Below are 18,073 nucleotides of genomic sequence, written 5' to 3'. Positions count from 1 at the left end.
TTTTTCTCATGTATTAAGAACGAATTGATTGTAACTATCTTTGATGTTAATCTATGAGTATTGATGTCTAGTATTATTGTGCACAACGTCAGTTTAGGTTTATTTCGATCGGAACGATTAGTGTGCCAGTTGCTATGATAATTGCTTGTAGGATTGTTTTGACTTGTTAATTGCAAGAAAGCATACGTTTGCCCTTAGTTGAGTCACACTGGCAGGGACTGTTTGATAACCAGTGTCGTGTGTTAGCGAGCGTGGATGCCTAAGGTTTAACCGGTTTGTCAGTCTGTAGTTGACACAAGATAGTTTATCTGTTAAATTACATGAGTTTGCTGTTAGGTTATGTACTTGGATTCCCGGGTGTGATTTGCTTTGTTGATTGATTGAATCTTTGATTATTTGTTTAGCTATTATAAAACCAAACTATTTGCTAGTGTGATCAGCACTTTAATTGAATTACTTCATAATGTTAGGAATCGTTTACACTTTACACTGACCACATACTCCTCGTGGTTCGACACCCTACTTACCCTAGCTTGCTTAGGTGATTAGGACCTTGATTTAATTGTTTTTTACTAGATAGCGACAGTCTAGCATCACAAGGGTAACATTATATTTTTCAGGGGTAGCGAAATACAAAAATCAACATAAAAATATTTTTTACACTACCGACGAAAAGTTGAGAATGTTACCTCTGCTAACCTTATAGTTCCGCCCCTGCAGAGAGGTAGAGAAGGATTGGTTGGACATTAACTATCAATGGAACCTTCTATTTTTGTTGGGGAGCACATAGAATGCCTCTAATTGGTTGTGATAGTTGGTTGGTGAGGGGCGACTGTTAGCAGGCGCTTTGTTATTGGTCCATCGGTACTGGTTATCATGGTTGTCGCCATAGAGGAATTTAGGATTGCGATTGGCTTGTGGACCTGCCATTGTGTACTGTGTGTCTCCTCCGCATGTGACTGGTCCTCTGCCCATGGGTGACGTACGTGGGACTCATTGAAAGGAGACCCGGCGAGACCCACGAGTGCGATCCCGGAACACTCTATGGGTTACTTGGGCTTGCAGATGGATCTTGGACCCCCCGCCTCTTCAGTCAACTAAATTTATAACTAATAAAAATGCCACCGACGGTATACATGCATTTTTCTAGCATGCATATAGAGGTATAGAACCACCGACAATTTAAAGCCATTGATTTTATAGCATATAGGACCACCCACGTACCGAAATTTGTATATTTACAGTTTTACACCGCCAAAATACAAAAACGAACCAATATTCGGATTTTTTTTTAAAATTGTTTCTAACTCTATCCTAAAATAATCAGGTTTTAAGTTATCACAAATAATAGACGTTAACCATTTATATATAATGTTTTTTCAAAACTCATATTTCGATTTTAGAAGGTGGTTTTAAAATATCTAATCAGGGCCGACTCAACGATTTTGGAGACCTAATCAAAATGAGATTTTGTGACTTTTTTATGACAATTGTTTCAAAAACCAAAAAAAAAAAGGAAAAAGAAAATGCTAATAACAAGACTTGAACTTATGACTTGCAAGTTAGTAACACACAAGCTTACCACAAAACAAATAGACATACTTATTTCTACTTTGCCGATTAAATATATCTATATATAATGTTTATTTTTTTATATTTGAAGGCCTTAACTAACTATAAGCCTAAAGCCCTATCTTCATTACGTTGGCCCACGGGCTGGACCAGTATCTAACTAGTGGATATGGTCGTTGTCGTTATAAAGATATAACTAATGATTAAAATGAAAAACATGCGAAATAAAACCATAAATTGCGATTTTTTTATGACAATCATAAGTTGCTTAAAGCAACCAATAAATTTATATGCATGAACTCAAAATGCATGAACTCAAACACAACCATAAAACATTTTTCAACGAAACGAACATTTCGTTAGAAAGAACAACAACAATAAATAAAGTATCCAATAAAGTCCCACAATCATTGGTGTATTAACATCAACTTTCAATAACAACTTGAATCTAAAATGGATTTGGTACAAATGAAACAACCTTAAACTAGCCGGGTCCTTCGCGACATAGTACGTCTTCCACAGCACCAGGTACAAGCCCCATAGCATAGAATTCTTACAAATTCTAGTTTGGAGAAATGTTTTTTAATCTAGTTTTAAACCTCATACTTGCAAAGATCCTCAAATCCCGTGTATTCATGTCTCTCAATTTTCTCAATCATGTCTGAGATTCCAACTCCACCTGGAAAAAAAAAAACACAAGTTTCTCTTTTTAATATTTTCATCAACTTTTTTTATAAATTTATATTTTTAGTAAATAAACCATGAGTCTATAATGATCTCACCTAAGGATATCGCGCTAACGAATATAGTGAAGGCGAGAATGAATATAATAAGCGAAGCGCGTCCTGATATCACAATCAACTTTCTCACAACATGTTGCCCGGTAAATGCAGCAATCGTTGCCACAAGTAGAAAATATGCGGCTGAAAATATATAAATAATCAGATAAGCGGTTTGGATAAAAATGGACCTTTTGGGTAATAAGTAACTTTTTGTAGTGAACCATTTGGCGGGAAAATCGTTCATGCTTGTTTGCTTAATAAATGAACGAACCGAGCAAATATTGTGTTCATTTTTAAATGAACAAAAGTGAACACATGTCCTGTTCGCTCGTTTAGGATCAGTTATGTTAGTTCATTTACATCCGTGTGTTTGTATCAGTAAAATATATTAAATTTTTTATCACTAACTTTATTTAAAATCCTTTTTATTTTCTGTAATATGTAGTATATCCCATCACACGCCTGATTTTAAAATCTGACTTGGTGTCATCATTTATGTTCATGAACCGTTAGTTTATACTATGAGCGAACATGCTCATTTTCTTAACGAACAAACACGTACATAAAAAACGTCTGTTTAATTGATTGTGTTCGATCATTTGTTTGATGAAAGTTAAACAAAAACAAACATGCCTTGTTCGTGTTCACTTTAGTACACTTTGAAACAGGTTGGGTCGGGTTGACCCAAAAGACTTTTGCCCAAAAAGTTAAGTTCTTTTATAAAGATTGGCGTGAGACGTATAATTATAATAAAAATATTATCAGTAAACTAACCATAAGGAACTGGGAACCGCTTTAGAAGGTAGTATTCAACAACCGACATAGAGGACGAAAACGTCATTGCAAATGTGGCTGTTGCACTTGAAACCTGTGGAGGTACTCCAAGCTCCAAAAAGAGTGGGCCCATAATAAAACCGCCACCTAGACCGAGTAAACCGCCAACCAAACCAGCTAGAACACCACAAGAACAATACAAGACCAATTGTCCTATGGTAAGGCTGCCGTCTGATACTCCTATTGATGATATTGTTCTTGTTCCTTTATATAAACAAACTGCCTCATAGCCGGATATTCCAAAAGAAATGGGAATCTACACAAACAATAAGCAATATTAAAACTATGTAACCGATATAATTATTGGAATATTATGTAATGTGATATATAAGTATACCTGTGATAAGTTTAGCACCCAATACCATACTGAACAAGTAGATGTATAATTCTGTCACAACATATGTAAAATGTTCATAAGTTCATAGAATAATAAAACTAACAGAAAATGTTAATAATATGAAAGAATATAGCGAATGTACCATTTGAAGTTATGTTATAAATTAATTACCTTGCCGATTTGCAGAGCGAGGAATGAAATCCAAACAAAGACAAGAAGGCCAAGTTCTTTCCAACAAACATTCTCAAGGACAGGAACCTGAGATGTTTATATATTACAAATATATATATTTTTTAAAAATTTATATACTATAATAGTTATCACGCTTTTCTGCAGTGTTTTCACCTCTTCTTTCAATGTTCTTTCGGGTTTGGTTGAACTTCCGTTGCTAGGACCGCCAGGAAGAATCTTGTATTCTCCCTCGCCTCCGCCTGTGGTTTATATAAAATGGCGGAATTTACTTAAAGAATTAATATTTTTTTTTCTGTCAAGGTATATTTGTGGCAAATAAACCTACCATTGCTCTCCAAACGCCTAGCAGCCTCCTGAAATTTGAGGGAAAAAAAAACACAGGTTCAGATTATTCTTTTTTTTTTTACAAAAAAAGAAGGAAATGCAGCTATATGCAGCCATGATAATTAGTTATTAATGTTTGCATGAACAGCTTATGCAACTATCTAGGGGTCAAATAATTAGTTTCATATTATCTGCAACAAAACTAATAAAATATAAGTGTAAACAAATTCTTGTATTTCAAAAAAAAAAGTTTTTTTTAGTCATTTTAACTACTATTTCCTCAAATGATTAGAATTTGTCGATAACGAACACGAATGACGCATGCTCGTGCTCGTTTGTTTAACTTAAACCGAACAAACAATCAAAGACGGACAGTTAAACAAACAGGGTTTTCTTGCTGGTGTTCAATTGATAAGAAAATGAGCGCTTTTTTCATTCATTAACAGTATAAACGAATGGTTCACAAACGTAAACGAATGAACAAACATAACTGAGCTAAAACCAATTAAAGATAATGTGAAAAACAATGTGTTGGACCTAAAAAGTTATTAGGACTAGACTAAGTTGTAATCGGCCCAAAAGGTTTAAATGAGCATATTAACGAACGTAAACGAACGAACTTAAATTAAAGTAAACTAAAAAACATAACCGAATGTAAACGAACAAACATAAACGGACTTAAATGAATGAACGAGACACGTGTTCATATTCTTTCATTTAACAAAACGAACAAAATTTTTTGTTCGTGTTCGTTCGTTTATTAAATAAATGAACTTCCTACCGAACGGAAATTAACCTATGCATTACCTTTTTCATGATCGTTTCTTTTTTCCATGTTTCAACACCTCTAAAGAAGGCCTTCGTAGATGTGCCTGTATATTCACCATTTATAATTGAAATGCCAAATTTACCATATTTATAATTGAAATACAAATATACAGTTGAACATAAACATAAGAATACCTATAAAAAGAATAATTAACAAAACAGTAACCATCCAGTCAGCAAAAATCACATTAAAAGCAACTCCAATACTAATTCCAAGCATCAACATTGGTTGAATAAGCAATGCCAAATCATAATCAATAATCGGCATATCAAGTGTCGGATGCCTTAACTTAAGATTGTAATAAACAGTTGAGGCTGCTGCACCCATGATCATACCTGTAAAACAAACAATTTGTAAAAACAAAACATGTGAATTTATGTTATTAAATTAATGTTAGGATCAAAATTTGATCCTAACATTAATTTAATAACATAAATTCAAATGCAAACAACTTTTATCATGAGAAGTGTTAGAAGTATTAGAGTAATTATGCTAACACTAGAGTAATTATTATTACGTTATAGTTTTTGAACTAATTACACTACATAACTTTGCTATAGTGTAATAATTATTGCACAACAACAAAATGAACTAGAATAATTATATTAATACTCTAGTTCAGAAGTATAACGCTATTATAATTACTTAACATAATTACTCTAAATGTTTCACTTCTCACGTTAAAACCTGTTGGATATAATTTATTCTTACATTTTGAAATCGCGGTAGCGGATTTAGCATCAAAACCAATAATTAGAGTAAGCATTGGCACAAATATCCCACCACCTCCAACTCCACCTACACTCCCAAATGCTGCTCCACAAAATACAATAAAACTACCAACAACAATTTTCCATCCAAATTCCATTTCCTGTTTATCATATTTAATGGATTAAAAAATATTTCATTTTTGAAATATTAACATTAAATAGTGGATTTGTTACAGTAAAGCAAGGTCAATGGTCAACCACACCAAGAAACAAATAAAAGGCATGCATCCTGTTTAAAAAATGTTAATGCTAATATTTCATTTTTGAATTATTAACTTTCAATAATGCAGCTAAGTGATTTCTTAACCTTTTCGTAGCGATTTGGTATAGCAAAGCAAGGTCAACAGTTAACCATACCAAGAAATAAAAAAGGCATGATTCATGTATATAAAACTTTGGAAACTTGTACATATTTAACAAATTGTCAGTTTGTTAAATGATTAGTATCATAATTCAATTAGTGGCTTAGCATAATTAAGTTAAGATCTTGAAAAATGAATAATAATTACCATTTTAGTGATAATTCTCATGGATAAAACTTACATAAATTGCCAATATAATAATTGCCATTTTAAGATCCACTTTTGGTGTCTTTTAGTTAGGTGGATTTGGTCCTCATAATTAAATTTGACTTGCTATAAGACAGACATCAATAAAGCTGAAAGTATGATTCTTTCAACTTGTAACGTGATGTAATAATTCACCTTACATATCAAAAAAGTACCAAAATCTACATGATACATCCAAACACTACCTTATTGGCTATAAACTTAATATAATAATAATAATAATAGCCTTAAATTTGTTCTTCATAGTTCATATTGAATTTAGATCAAATGAACCATCGCTCATGAGGTACTTAAGATCAGCTTATTAAAGCTTGAATCGAGTCAAGCTTAAATGAGCTCGAGCTTTATTGAGACTCGTTTAGTAAACGAGTTCGAGCCGCTTACGAGCCTAAATGAGCGTTTTAAAATACTCAAATAAAATATATTAAATAGTTAATAATAATAAACGATCATAATGAACATGAGCTTGAAAATTTAGTCATGAGCTAAAATCGAGCTTTAGAAATAATAAAGGTGTAAACGAGTTCTCTCATTTTAAAAGGCATAATAATAATTATATGTGAAGAAAGTATGTGCAATCATTAAAGTCTGATCTTTATCTATTTATTATATTTTAAAAAACAGTTGGCATCTAACACTGTTTGTTCTTCAATCTGCATAATTAACACTCCATAATTAATCTAAATGTTAGTTAGTATATATGCTAGATAATAATAATAATAATAATAATAATAATAACAACTTACAGGCCACACATGATGATAACCAGATCCATCTGTTTGAAAAAACAAACTCTTCACCAGTTTCACAATATCCAGTGTTTCCAGTTCATCTGTAACTGTAACTGCCGCCACGTCATCAACCGTTACGCTGCGTTTAGCTGAAGCCAACACCGACGCTAATATCGTCATCATCATCACCGGTGCAAATCTCAACAACATGCTCCATCTATACGCTGTGATCTCCGTCATTCGATACGATACGATACGATACGTTGAAGCTGTTGTTTTCAACTGAAGATGAATTTGAAGAAGTTTTCTGAATTTGGTTAATAATATAAGTTGTGGAGAGAGAGTAGAAGAAAAGAAATATGGATTGCGTGTAGAAGGTGTGAGTGTGAGTGTGTGTGGGCAGGAATTAAGAGAGACGTGAGTTGGAATTTAAATGGTGTTCACTCCGGAGAAAATGGGTTAGGTGGTGTCACGTTATCGAGGACGTCACGCGCGGTCAAAACTTTCTAGGGGCGTTTTATGTTACGTGACGTCTAGTCAGTTTTTCAGAATTCTACAAAAAGTAAAATAGTCAAAAACTCTATTCAAAACTCTGCAGCAATCGTTGCTCAATTAGGTTTTTCTATTTTGCATCTCTAATTTTTATAATTAATATTAAGCAAACAATATTTCATTAAATAAAGAAAATTACATTAAAATATTAAAAAAACATAAAAAATGACTACATTAAAATTTTTGAAAAAAACTAAACTTTCAACCGTTACACGGGATATGTACACCTTTTACCCCTCCACTAACCCTAGTTATAAAACGCCTTTATAACCCATCTCCGTCATTTTAACCTTTCAACCACTGCACCAAAACCCTAAAAACTCTAGAGAAAGGGTAGCCGCCGCCATTTCTAGCGGACTCCAGCCGACCATCGAAGACCACAACAACATCACTCCTTTAATATCCCCTCCTGCAATATCCACACAACACTTGATCTTTGAAACGAGCCAAGATCGACGTGTCTACACAACGTTCACAACCAAAACCCACCCCAAAACGCCCGGAGAGGGGGTGGTGTTTCCCGACGTTTTGGCTTCAAAATGCGACCATAACATTACGACTACGGACATTCTAAGGCTGGTATTCTTATTTCATTTATAATATTTCAACATTTATAGTAGATAGAATTAGGTGGTAAATCTTTGTTTGTTGGTAAAGGGTAACAAGACTGACTGAGAGGCAAGTGATATGCATTAGGGTTTGAACAACGTATGTGGCAATAATTTTGTGGGAATTTTTCAGGGTCCCTGTTCAATTACAACAAAGGTATGCCACTAATAGGAGAGAACACCACTGCGTTAGTGAAGAAACACTAAGTGACCCTGGGCAGATTACGGATAATCTGGGGGTTAAGTAATGTTTCCCACGAGGATGAGGTCCAGCAAAGAAGGTTGTTCTTCAGGTGACCTGCAAAACAGACACCGTAAGCTCGTCACTGAGAAGGGGGGGGGGTTCCTCCTTGTGACCACCCTCCGGCGTGAGAATCAGACTAGATTGCTCTGAATATAAGTGTATATTAAGAGATTGCTAGAGAAGATAAGATAATGAGATATCAGATGATGTCCTTACCATTCCAAAGTGTTGGAGTATTTATAGCCGAAGGTAGGTTTCCAAGAAGATACAGCCGGCTGAATAGTATCCCTGTTCTACCAACAGTGGGTTACGCACAAGCCATGCTGGTTGGTGGATAAGCTGCGGCCGATAGTGACAAGGCCGGCTGCACTGTTCCACCAACTGTAGGCTACGCACGTCCCACAGTGAGGGTTGGTGAGTAGGCAGCGGCTAATAGTGACAAACAGTACTAGAGGGTGCTCCTCCTCGTACTGTTGTCGGTGAGCTGTCACCCTGTGATTGGCTCATGGGCTGTTTTGGTCAGATCGTCTATTTTGCCCATACCTTGGCAGGTATAGTACAAAAGATCTTCCAGAAGCATACGGACTGGCTCATTTGGGCGGGAGTATTCCCGCCTTGCTCATTCCTTCAGGTGACATTACTGAAGTATCGAGTTAGTGCCTTGTGCGTGTAGCCTTGCTATCAGTGCGGGTAGCCTTCCCTGATGGCTTGTATCCGCAGCTGCGGGAACAAGCGGGGTACTTCACCATTGGGAGGCTTTCCCTGCGGGAACAGCTAGCGTACTGCGCGTAAGGTCTTCTCTGAGCATGGTGGGTCCTGCGGAAGCAGTTGTTCCTTGCGCAGACGTCCCTCTTCAAGGTGAGTCCTGCGGGTCCAACTGGGCTCTGCTGGGACCTACCTCTTCAAGTCCCCCCAGTCCAATGTTCTTCTCATGAATTATTAATAAGTGAGGTGAACTTTTGGACTTTAGCAAGGGGTTTTGAAAAGGGGTTTTTAGTTTTAAGGTTTTCCGTGGGGATTCTTCCCGCGGTTTTCCTAATGTCACGCAGAAATTCCCGACTTTTCTGCTTGATCTTTGGGTATGTAGCGGGTAGGTCTGTAACTTCCTCGCAAGTCAGGAGCGTTGAGTCCCACTTGTGTGGATTCTCCATGGGGTTTTGGTTGTTTTGAACATAGTGATCAATTATGTTAAAACCATCAATACCATCTTGGAGTTTCAAACAATATAGTTCTCGACGTTCCCGCTATGCGGGGATGTTATTCCCGTTTCCGCAAGCATGGCCCAGAAGATCCTTCTTGGTTTGAATTCCCTGCGAAACGCTAAGTATGTGAAGGGTTTTGCCTTGACACTGTACCCGCACTCGTCTTACGGTTACTTTACTTCCAAGGTATTCCTGGCGTCAATTCCCTGCGGGTGCTAAGTATGTGAAGGGTTTTGCCTTGACACTGTACCCGCACTCGTCTTACAGTTACTTGGTTGCCAAGGTAAGGGGTATTTTCCCGCTTTTGAATCTTTTTGAAATTTTGAAATTCGAAGAGTTGGTGAAAGGATAAGAACAGTCCAAACTATTGAAACGTCGTCCGACGGTTTCTTCTGACAGTGTCAGGACGTGCAGGAAGTTATGGCGACGTGATAGTATATGGTCATTCCAGGCGCTTTTTCAGGCGCGTGGGCGCGAATTTTCGGGCGCGTGGCCGCGAAATTAATGGCACGCGTCCTTTCAACAGCTGTTGCCAGCTTGCTTATTGCCACGTGTCATAGTTTCATTGCACCTGCGATTTCTCTCTCTTCCGCATTAAATTCATCGCATTAATTGCGATTAGTATATAAAGGGGGAGAGGGTCCTTTGTAATCCACACTTTCACTTCTCTCTTCATCTTCAAAACGATTTCCGGCGAATATTCTCTTTCGAGCATTCTCCTGAAATCATTCTTTACCTCCAAAACATGTCTTCTACTCACGATTTTGAGGCTACTGCCCAGGAGGCTGGGGTGTACGCCGAGAACCCGTCATCCACGTCCGACAGGGATGACAAGAGTACTGCTGGCGAGTGCCAGTGTGCTCTGCCTGTCGATCTATATCAGTACATCGTCAGGAAGTTCATGCTCGAGTCTCTCGAGCCTGAGTTTCCTGAACCTCATCAGACGGTGTATGATGCCCCCAGAGGCAAGATCGGGGTATATGCCGCATTCTTTGTCTATGGGAATCTTAGGTTCCCTTTGACGAAGTTTGTGTACCGTGTTCTGGAGAGGCACGGTGTACACCTGACCGAGGTACACCCGATGGCGATCGCAAAGATTCGCCACTTCGAGTGGGTGTGCCGGATTCTGGGCGTTGAGCCCTTCGTCGACCGCCTGATGACCTTCTACTCTTGGAGGTGCATCCAGGGGTGGTATACTCTGATAACCCGGATCAAGGGTTTGAAGATTTGCGCAACCGAGCGCAGTCTTCGTTCATGGAAGCAGGAGTTCTTTTATATCTCCGCTCGCGCCATCCCCCTTGCCATGAAGTTCAAGAATGGGCAAGCGCTCCCCAGCCTTCACGCCTCCACTTACCAGGAGGCGGAATGGTTCTCAAAGATATCCCGAGTCCAATCTCCGGTTTACCGCTTTGCGGAGTCCGGGATGGTGATGCTCGGGATGAGCCGGGTGTGGAAGGATGCGGAGGCGCAAAAGATCCCGATCGTCCTTGAATACGGTTTGAACTCTGCCCCTTACGGTATGCTCTGTCTTCTTTGTTTATGTAGGTTTGTCTTCTAACTGTTTTTCTTTTATTTCAGAGGGGAACGACTTGCAGTCGCTCCTGTATCCGCGGGAGGCTGATAGTCCCGCTCGGATGGGTACTCGTTCTCTAGATGAGAACGAGTTGCCCATCCTTGAACAGACGGCGGATCGGTTCGTGGAGGTCTACCCGCCAGGCCACGAGATCCTGAGCGCCAGGCGGCCAGGTAAGGCGTTATTCAACCCTCGACCCCTCAATGCTGAAACCCCTGCTGGAATTCCTCTAATCTTGTGTTCTGATGAGGAATCCGCAGATGGTCCTCCGTTGGTGCGGAAGAAGAAGGCTGCCGGCGGGAAGGGGAAGGCGAAGGTGGCCTCCACTGCCGATCCGGTGCCTCGGTCTGATTCAGAGACCGAGAGCGAGGAGGTGGCGGGGAATTCCGGTGGTGATAAGACCACTGCTCCGGAGGCTGCGACGACTGTCACCTCCGGAGAGCCCAGGATGACAACGGTGAGCGGCGTGAAGAGGCCGGCTCCATCGGGTTCATCCCCGCCTGTCCGCACTTTTAGGCTCAAGAAAACCCGTAAGTACAAACTTTATTTTTAACTTCATAGCTTTCCATCATTAATACTTATCTTCTTTGTGCAGGCGTGGATGCTACCGCATTCCAGGGTGGAGCGGGGAGGAGTACCTCCAGACCCATGATGGTAGGCTTGGTCAGCCTTCCTGAGGCGACGACCCAGGCGGCTGCGCCTGCTTCCGTTGGTTCAGTTGCTCACCCAGTTGAGCCAACTGTTCCAACTGCGATGACATCACCGCCGGCTGTCAGTGCCATATTTACTGAATCTATCACTGAGCCGGCGGTGACTTTTTCTGCGGACTCCTCCGCAGCGGCGACCACGGTTGTGAGTTCACCTACGGTGAGTTCACCTCCGTTGGTTTCTACTACCGCGGCGGCCTTCACCATGCCTCCTCCGTCATCGGCAACGACGGCCGATCCTTCAGGTATGCATGGGGCTTCTCGCCAACCTCTGCCTCCTTCCCATCTACCTGATCTCTTGGACGGATTTCCCTTGGGTTCAGGTGATGGGTTTGGCGGCTATCGGCCTGTTGTTGACCCTACAGGTGCGTAGGGTTCTTTTGGCCTCTTTTTTTTTTTTTTTTTTTATATCTTTTCCTAACTGCTTTTTGTTTTTTGCAGTGTCGGATTCCAATGAAGTGTATGTTCCACGATGGAACATCCGCCGAGGAACAACCCTTCGCACACCTGTGGAGTGCGTGGAGTGGGCTCGTCACGCAGCTCCCAGTGGTGCGTTGGGGGAAGCCATGGCTAGCTACCAGGAGGGTAGGCTAACCAATGAGCTTCGGGTTCTCCTGGCCCGGATGCAGCCGCGCGTCGAGCTGCTTTGTCGTGAAAACGACAAGTTAAAAGCAGCTCGTATCCAAGAAGTAGCTCAGGCGCGGGCTGTCCGGGAGGAGAATAGGAGGCTCTCCGCCGCTGCTGCGGAGAAGGAGAAGGCGTTCAAGGCCCTTGAAGTTGAAGTTCAGGCCCGTCTCGAGGCCCGTTCCAAGGCTGCCCAAGCTGTTAACGAACAGCTTCGGCTGGCTAAGGAAACTGCTCGGAACGCAACTGAAAGGGCCACCAAGGCTGAAGCTGTTGCTGAGCCTCTACGCCTCGAGAATAAGGAACTTAAAGCCAAACTAGAGGCGCTCCAACAGACTCATGATGCCTTGGCGATGGAAGACGCGAAGAAGCTCCAAGAGATCCTGGACCAGAGGGGCGTGCTTGACCATACTGAGCGGAAGCTAAAGGGCGTTGAAGAGGCTGCTGCAAAGGAAGTGTTGCTTGCCAACCTCAATAAAAGTGAAGCCGAACGCGCCTGTAACCAAGCTCAAGCCGCCCTCCAAGAAGCTCTGGTTACCAAGGAATGGCTTCTTTAAGAAGCGTTGTCTCAGGTAAGCTTAACTTCATAATGTCTTTACGCTTCTTTGCACATGGAAGAGATTTTGACACTTGTATTTTTTCTTGTAGGTTGTGCATCGAGTCTTTACGGACACATCATACGACGATGCCATGAGCGCAGCCCTCAACGCTTCTCATGAGGATGGGGAAAAGGCCGGCTTCCTGCTTGGTCTAGGGTTCGTTGAGAAAGGCGTCCCCGCCTTCCAACTTCCCTTTGTACGATGTGGATACTGAAGCTGTTTATGACCAAGCAGTGAACCAGTATGCCGCCTTCCCGCATCCGGTGGTGGAGAAGGTGAACGAAGTTGCTGCTGCTGGATGATGGGCTAGCTATCCTTAAAGCTTTCCTTGAACCGCCACGCTCTACTGATGGTGCGGGTCCAAGTGGAAGTGGTCCTGAAGCTTGATCCTGAAGATCCCTTTCCACCATTAGCGTAGATTTTTGTTTTTGTATAGCCTTTTGTATTCGGGTATGCACCCATCAATCTTTGTAATATTTGAATTTTGATGGAATAAAGATTGTGTTAATTCCTTGCCTTGTTTATTTTACGCATGTTTTGATTTAACTTAGCAATTTCTTTAGTACTTAGATAAGTTAACTTTTTAACGTGGCAAATTATAAGTTTGTTTCGCTTCCTCTTTCATGATTGTGCGGGTATGACCGTCACTTACACTTAGTAGGATGGCTTAACTTTACTTATATCTGACCTGCGTGGAAGTTTTCCTCATCTTTTCCTTCGAAATTTTCTAAGTGTTTAGAATAAGTTAACCTTTGAACGTGGTAGATAATAGGTTGAAGTTTTGCCTCCTTGTTCGTGATTGTGCGGGTAAGACCGTCACTTGCACTTAGTAGGATGGCTAAACTTTGCCTACATCTGACCTGCATGGAGGTTTTTCTTAAAACTTTTGAAATTTTTACCGTTTTGTGTTTATGCGGGTTTTGCCGCCTTCCACACGTAACGACTTACTTCTTCCCATATTTATGCGGTGAATACCGGCACATCAGTGTGGGAAGTTCATAAGTATAAAGGTAAGGCTATCGACACATTGTGAAAGGAGAATCATTTCCATTAGAAGTGGCTCTAGGCCTTTTCTTTACAAGTTTGGAATTGATCTACATATAACATTTGCGTAATTGAGCTCCATTCCATGTTCTTGGGATGGGAGTGCCATCGAGCCTTTCGAGCCGGTATGCGCCCTTTCCCAGAACTTCTTTGATAATGTATGGCCCTTCCCAGACCGGGGCCAGTTTTCCTGGGCGTTGTTGGTTCGAAGCCTCGTTGTTACGCAGTATGTAGTCTCCTACATTGAAGTTGCAGAGTTTTACCCGCGTGTTGTAGTACTTTTGCATTTGTCGCTTGTAGTTCTCTTCACGCACTGCGGCTAAGTCTCTGCGTTCCTCGGTTAGCATAAGGTCTAACCGTCTTTCCGCATCATTGTCTTCTGGCTGAATCAAGACCCTTGGTGAGGGTAAACCAATTTATACCGGGACCATGGCTTCAGTGCCATAAGTGAGACTGAACGGGGTTTCTCCCGTACTGGCCTTTTTCAGCGTTCTGTTTGCCCAAAGGACGTGCGGAAGCTCGTCCACCCAGCCGGATCTGTGTTCCAAGAGTCTTTTCTTTATGCCTTCGACGATGCTCTTATTTGCTCTTTCTACCTCACCATTACCCTGCGGGTGCGCCACTGAGGTAAAAGTGTGTGTGATTTGAAGTTCTTCCAGCCACTTTTGTAGCTTCTTGTCAGCAAAGTTGGTGCCGTTATCGCTCACCAAATTCTGTGGAAGTCTAAAACGACAAATAATAAATTCCCAAATAAATTTTTGATATGTTTCGCGGTTGTTTGGGCTAAGGGTTTTGCTTCTATCCACTTGGTGAAGTAGTCGATGGCTACCACTAGGAACTGAACGTTTCCTGCTGCTGTAGGAAATGGGCCTGTCACATCGATGGCCCACTTCTGAAATGACCATGAAGAGGTGACTGGAACAAGTTCATTCTTCGGGCGGTGCGTGTTGGGTGCGTAGAGCTGACAAGACCTGCATTTTCTGATGTATGCCAGCGCATCCGTATGCATCCCCGGCCAAAAGTATCCCGCGTTGTTTAGCTTAGCTACAACAGCGCGTGGACCTGCGTGTACTCCACAGATGCCTTCGTGTACTTCCCTTAGGAGGTAGTCAGCATCTTGGTTGTCCACGCATCTTAAGAGTGGGCCAAGAAAGTTACGTCTGTAAAGGATGTCATCGATGAGTTGATAATTCAGTGCTTTACAGCGTAGTTTTCTTGCCTGTGTTTTTGACTCTGGTAGTGTACCTGCCGCAAGGTATTTTATTATTGGTGTCATCCACGTTTCTGTGCCGGTTTGGATGACACAAATTTCCTTGTACGGGACCGAAGGTGCCTCGAGGAGTTCAATGCGGATGTCCTTTCCCAAGTGGGTGAAGGCTAATGATGCAAGCTTGCTTAACGCATCCGCAGATTTGTTTTCACTACGCTTGACGTGTATGACTTTGCAATCGTTAAAATCGCGCATAAGGGTTTTTGCTTGTGCGAGGTACAGGGCCATTGTGTCGTTCACGGCCGTGTACGTCCCGTTGATTTGATTGGCTACTAACATGGAATCCACGTGGGCTTCCAAGTGTTTCACTCCCATCTTACGCGCAATTCTTAGCCCGGCCAAGAATGCTTCATACTCGACTTCGTTATTCGTACTTGGAAAATCTAGTCGAATAGCGTAAGTGTATTCTTGGCCTGCTGGGTTGGTTAGTTTCAGCCCTGCGCCTGAACCCTCGTTACTGGCTGCTCCATCAGTGTAGAGTCGCCAGACATCATTGATGTCCTGTGCTGGAGAGGGTTGAGCCTCTTCCTGGCACTCTTTTTCCCGCGATGCAGGCACTTCCGCAATAAAGTCGGCCAAAACCTGGCCTTTTATGGCTGGTCTTGGCTTATACTTTATCGCGTATTCCCCCAACTCAATTGCCCATTTGGCTAGGCGTCCCGATAACTCGGGTTTGCGTAGAACGTTTGCAAGTTTGAAGTTGGAGAGAATGGTGATTGGGTGACCCTGGAAATATCGTCTTAACCTGCGTGAAGCGTGTATAAGTGCTAAGACTAATTTTTCGAGGGTAGAGTACCGGGTTTCTACGTCTGTTAGGATACGGCTGACATAATAGATTGGCATCTGGGTGCCTTTCCGTTCAACTAGCAGGACCGCCCCGGTTGCTCTATCTGTTGCGGAAAGGTATATGATTAATCCCTCCCCCGCTTCTGGTGCCGTGAGCGTTGGGAGTTCGATCAAGCGTGACCGAATCTCCTGAAAATCTGCTTCCGCTTCTGGTGTCCAGCGGAAGTGCGTTTTCTTTAAACAGTTTCTCAACGTTGACACGAAAGGAAACGACTTATCCGCGTGGTTTGCCAAAAAGCGATTAAGTGCGACTAGTCGTCCATTCAGTGTCTGAGCCTGTTTGATGGTAGTAGGTGATTCCATTTTGATAATGGCTTCGACCTTTTCAGGGTTCGCTCTGAAGCCATCTTTAGTGACGATGACCCCCAAGAACTTCCCTTCTTCCATTCCAAAGGCACACTTGCTCGGGTTGAGCTTCATGTTTATCTTCCTGAGCGTGTTGAAAGTTTCTTCGATGTCTTTCAACATCGCTTCTGCGTCAGGGCTTTTGATGACCAAGTCATCCATGTAGACTTCCAAGTTCCTCCCAATTTGGGCATGAAACTGGTTGTCCATCAGGCGTTGGTATGTGGACCCGGCATTCTTGAGTCCAAATGGCATCATTTGATAACAAAATGTACCATCGAGCGTCCGAAAAGCGGTTTTGTCCTGATCACCAACGGCCATGTGGATTTGATGGTATCCCTTATACGCATCCAGGAAGCATTTAAGGCGAAACGGTGCTAACGAATCCACCTTAAGATCAATTTCGGGTAACGGATAACAATCTTTGGGGCATGCTTTGTTTAAGTCCTTGAAATCTATGCACATGCGCCATTGTTTGTTATTCTTCGGTACCATAACGGGATTTGCAACCCATGTTTGATATCTGCTAACGCGTACGATGCCTGCGTCAAGGAGTTCCTTGACTTGGGTTCTACACGCGTTAGTTTGTTCTGGCCCCATTACTCTGTGCTTTTGTACGACTGGCGTAACAGCCGGATCGCACTTGAGCTTATGCTCTGCCTTACTTCGGGGTACACCAGTCATGTCAGCTGGTGTCTACGCGAAGATGTCAGCGTTTTTCTGTAGTAAGCGTTTGAGTAAGGTGCGTGTGGGATCAACAACTGTTGGGCCAATGGTAACGGCCTGGTCAGGGTATTTGCCGTTGAAGGCCCATCTTTCCGGTTCGGTGATGGTTGGTTTAGCCATCTTTGGTTTGGGTTTAGATGAGACAGATGCGATGCATACCTGGGGAATGCCGGTGATCATCGCTACAACCCTCAGCTGTTGGCCATCCCATCATGCCGTGGACTGAAGATACCACGGTGTTGAATCTTGCCATCCCGTCTCTTCCGAAGAGAATGTCGTATGTGTGGTGTGGCTTCCTCATCACGACAAAATCCACGTCTTCTGTGCGTGAGTGATTCCCGTCCGTAAGAGGGACGGGGAAAGATAGGATACCCAGGGGGGTGTTGGTGCTGCCGTCGAACCCTTCCATCGAGGCGTAGATCGTTTCCAGGCGTTCCTTGTCTTCGTCATCTAGCTTGTCGAAGAACTGCCTGTACATCACCGTTGACGAGGCGCCGTTATCAGCAAGAGTGCGAGAAGTGATGTAGTGTCCCAGCTGGCTTTTGATGACAATAGGGCCTTCTTTGCTGGGTCCTCCTGGCACTCGCGGGAAGCGCACCTCAGCTTCCTTCCACGCGCATGGTTCTGTCGCTCGCCTTTTTCTTCCTCTGATGTTGCCATGAACCATGTTGATGCTGATGTCAACGGGCTTTTGTCCGTTGCCCCTGTACCGGTTATCATTCCTTCCTCCCTTCTTGATTGATGCCACAAGGTGTGCAAGTCTTCCATCCTTGACGAATGTTTCAACAATATC

At 42.2% G+C, this 18,073-nt stretch overlaps 1 protein-coding gene across 1 annotated transcript; it reads right to left on the bottom strand.

The window, feature by feature from the left end:
- Positions 1-1,980: 1,980 nt before the first annotated feature.
- On the bottom strand, positions 1,981-7,180 carry LOC143617047 (sulfite exporter TauE/SafE family protein 3-like). The gene is made up of 11 exons (XM_077089712.1): positions 6,956-7,180; positions 5,582-5,741; positions 5,005-5,205; positions 4,849-4,913; positions 4,043-4,070; positions 3,871-3,956; positions 3,697-3,783; positions 3,526-3,576; positions 3,129-3,444; positions 2,355-2,495; positions 1,981-2,251 (listed from the first exon to the last, which is right to left on the bottom strand). The coding sequence occupies exons 1-11, from the start codon at positions 7,178-7,180 to the stop codon at positions 2,166-2,168; spliced, it is 1,446 nt and encodes a 481-aa protein (XP_076945827.1). The 3' UTR covers positions 1,981-2,165.
- Positions 7,181-18,073: the final 10,893 nt, after the last annotated feature.

Source organism: Bidens hawaiensis, unplaced genomic scaffold (assembly GCF_021521415.1).
Source record: "Bidens hawaiensis isolate Kalapana, Puna unplaced genomic scaffold, B.hawaiensis_p1.1 tig00051650_1, whole genome shotgun sequence".
NCBI classification, from domain to species: domain Eukaryota; kingdom Viridiplantae; phylum Streptophyta; class Magnoliopsida; order Asterales; family Asteraceae; genus Bidens; species Bidens hawaiensis.
Note: the sequence above shows the minus strand (reverse complement) of the source record. Positions and strands in the feature narration are given on the sequence as shown.

Excerpts from the sequence above, each read along its gene's own strand:
- LOC143617047 (XM_077089712.1), bottom strand. The coding sequence starts at position 7,180 with ATGACGGAGATCACAGCGTATAGATGGAGCATGTTGTTGAGATTTGCA. Across the intron at positions 3,445-3,525 it reads GGGTGCTAAACTTATCACAG|ATTCCCATTTCTTTTGGAAT; the intron begins GTATACTTATAT and ends TTGTTTGTGTAG. Across the intron at positions 2,496-3,128 it reads GCGGTTCCCAGTTCCTTATG|CCGCATATTTTCTACTTGTG; the intron begins GTTAGTTTACTG and ends ATATATTTTCAG.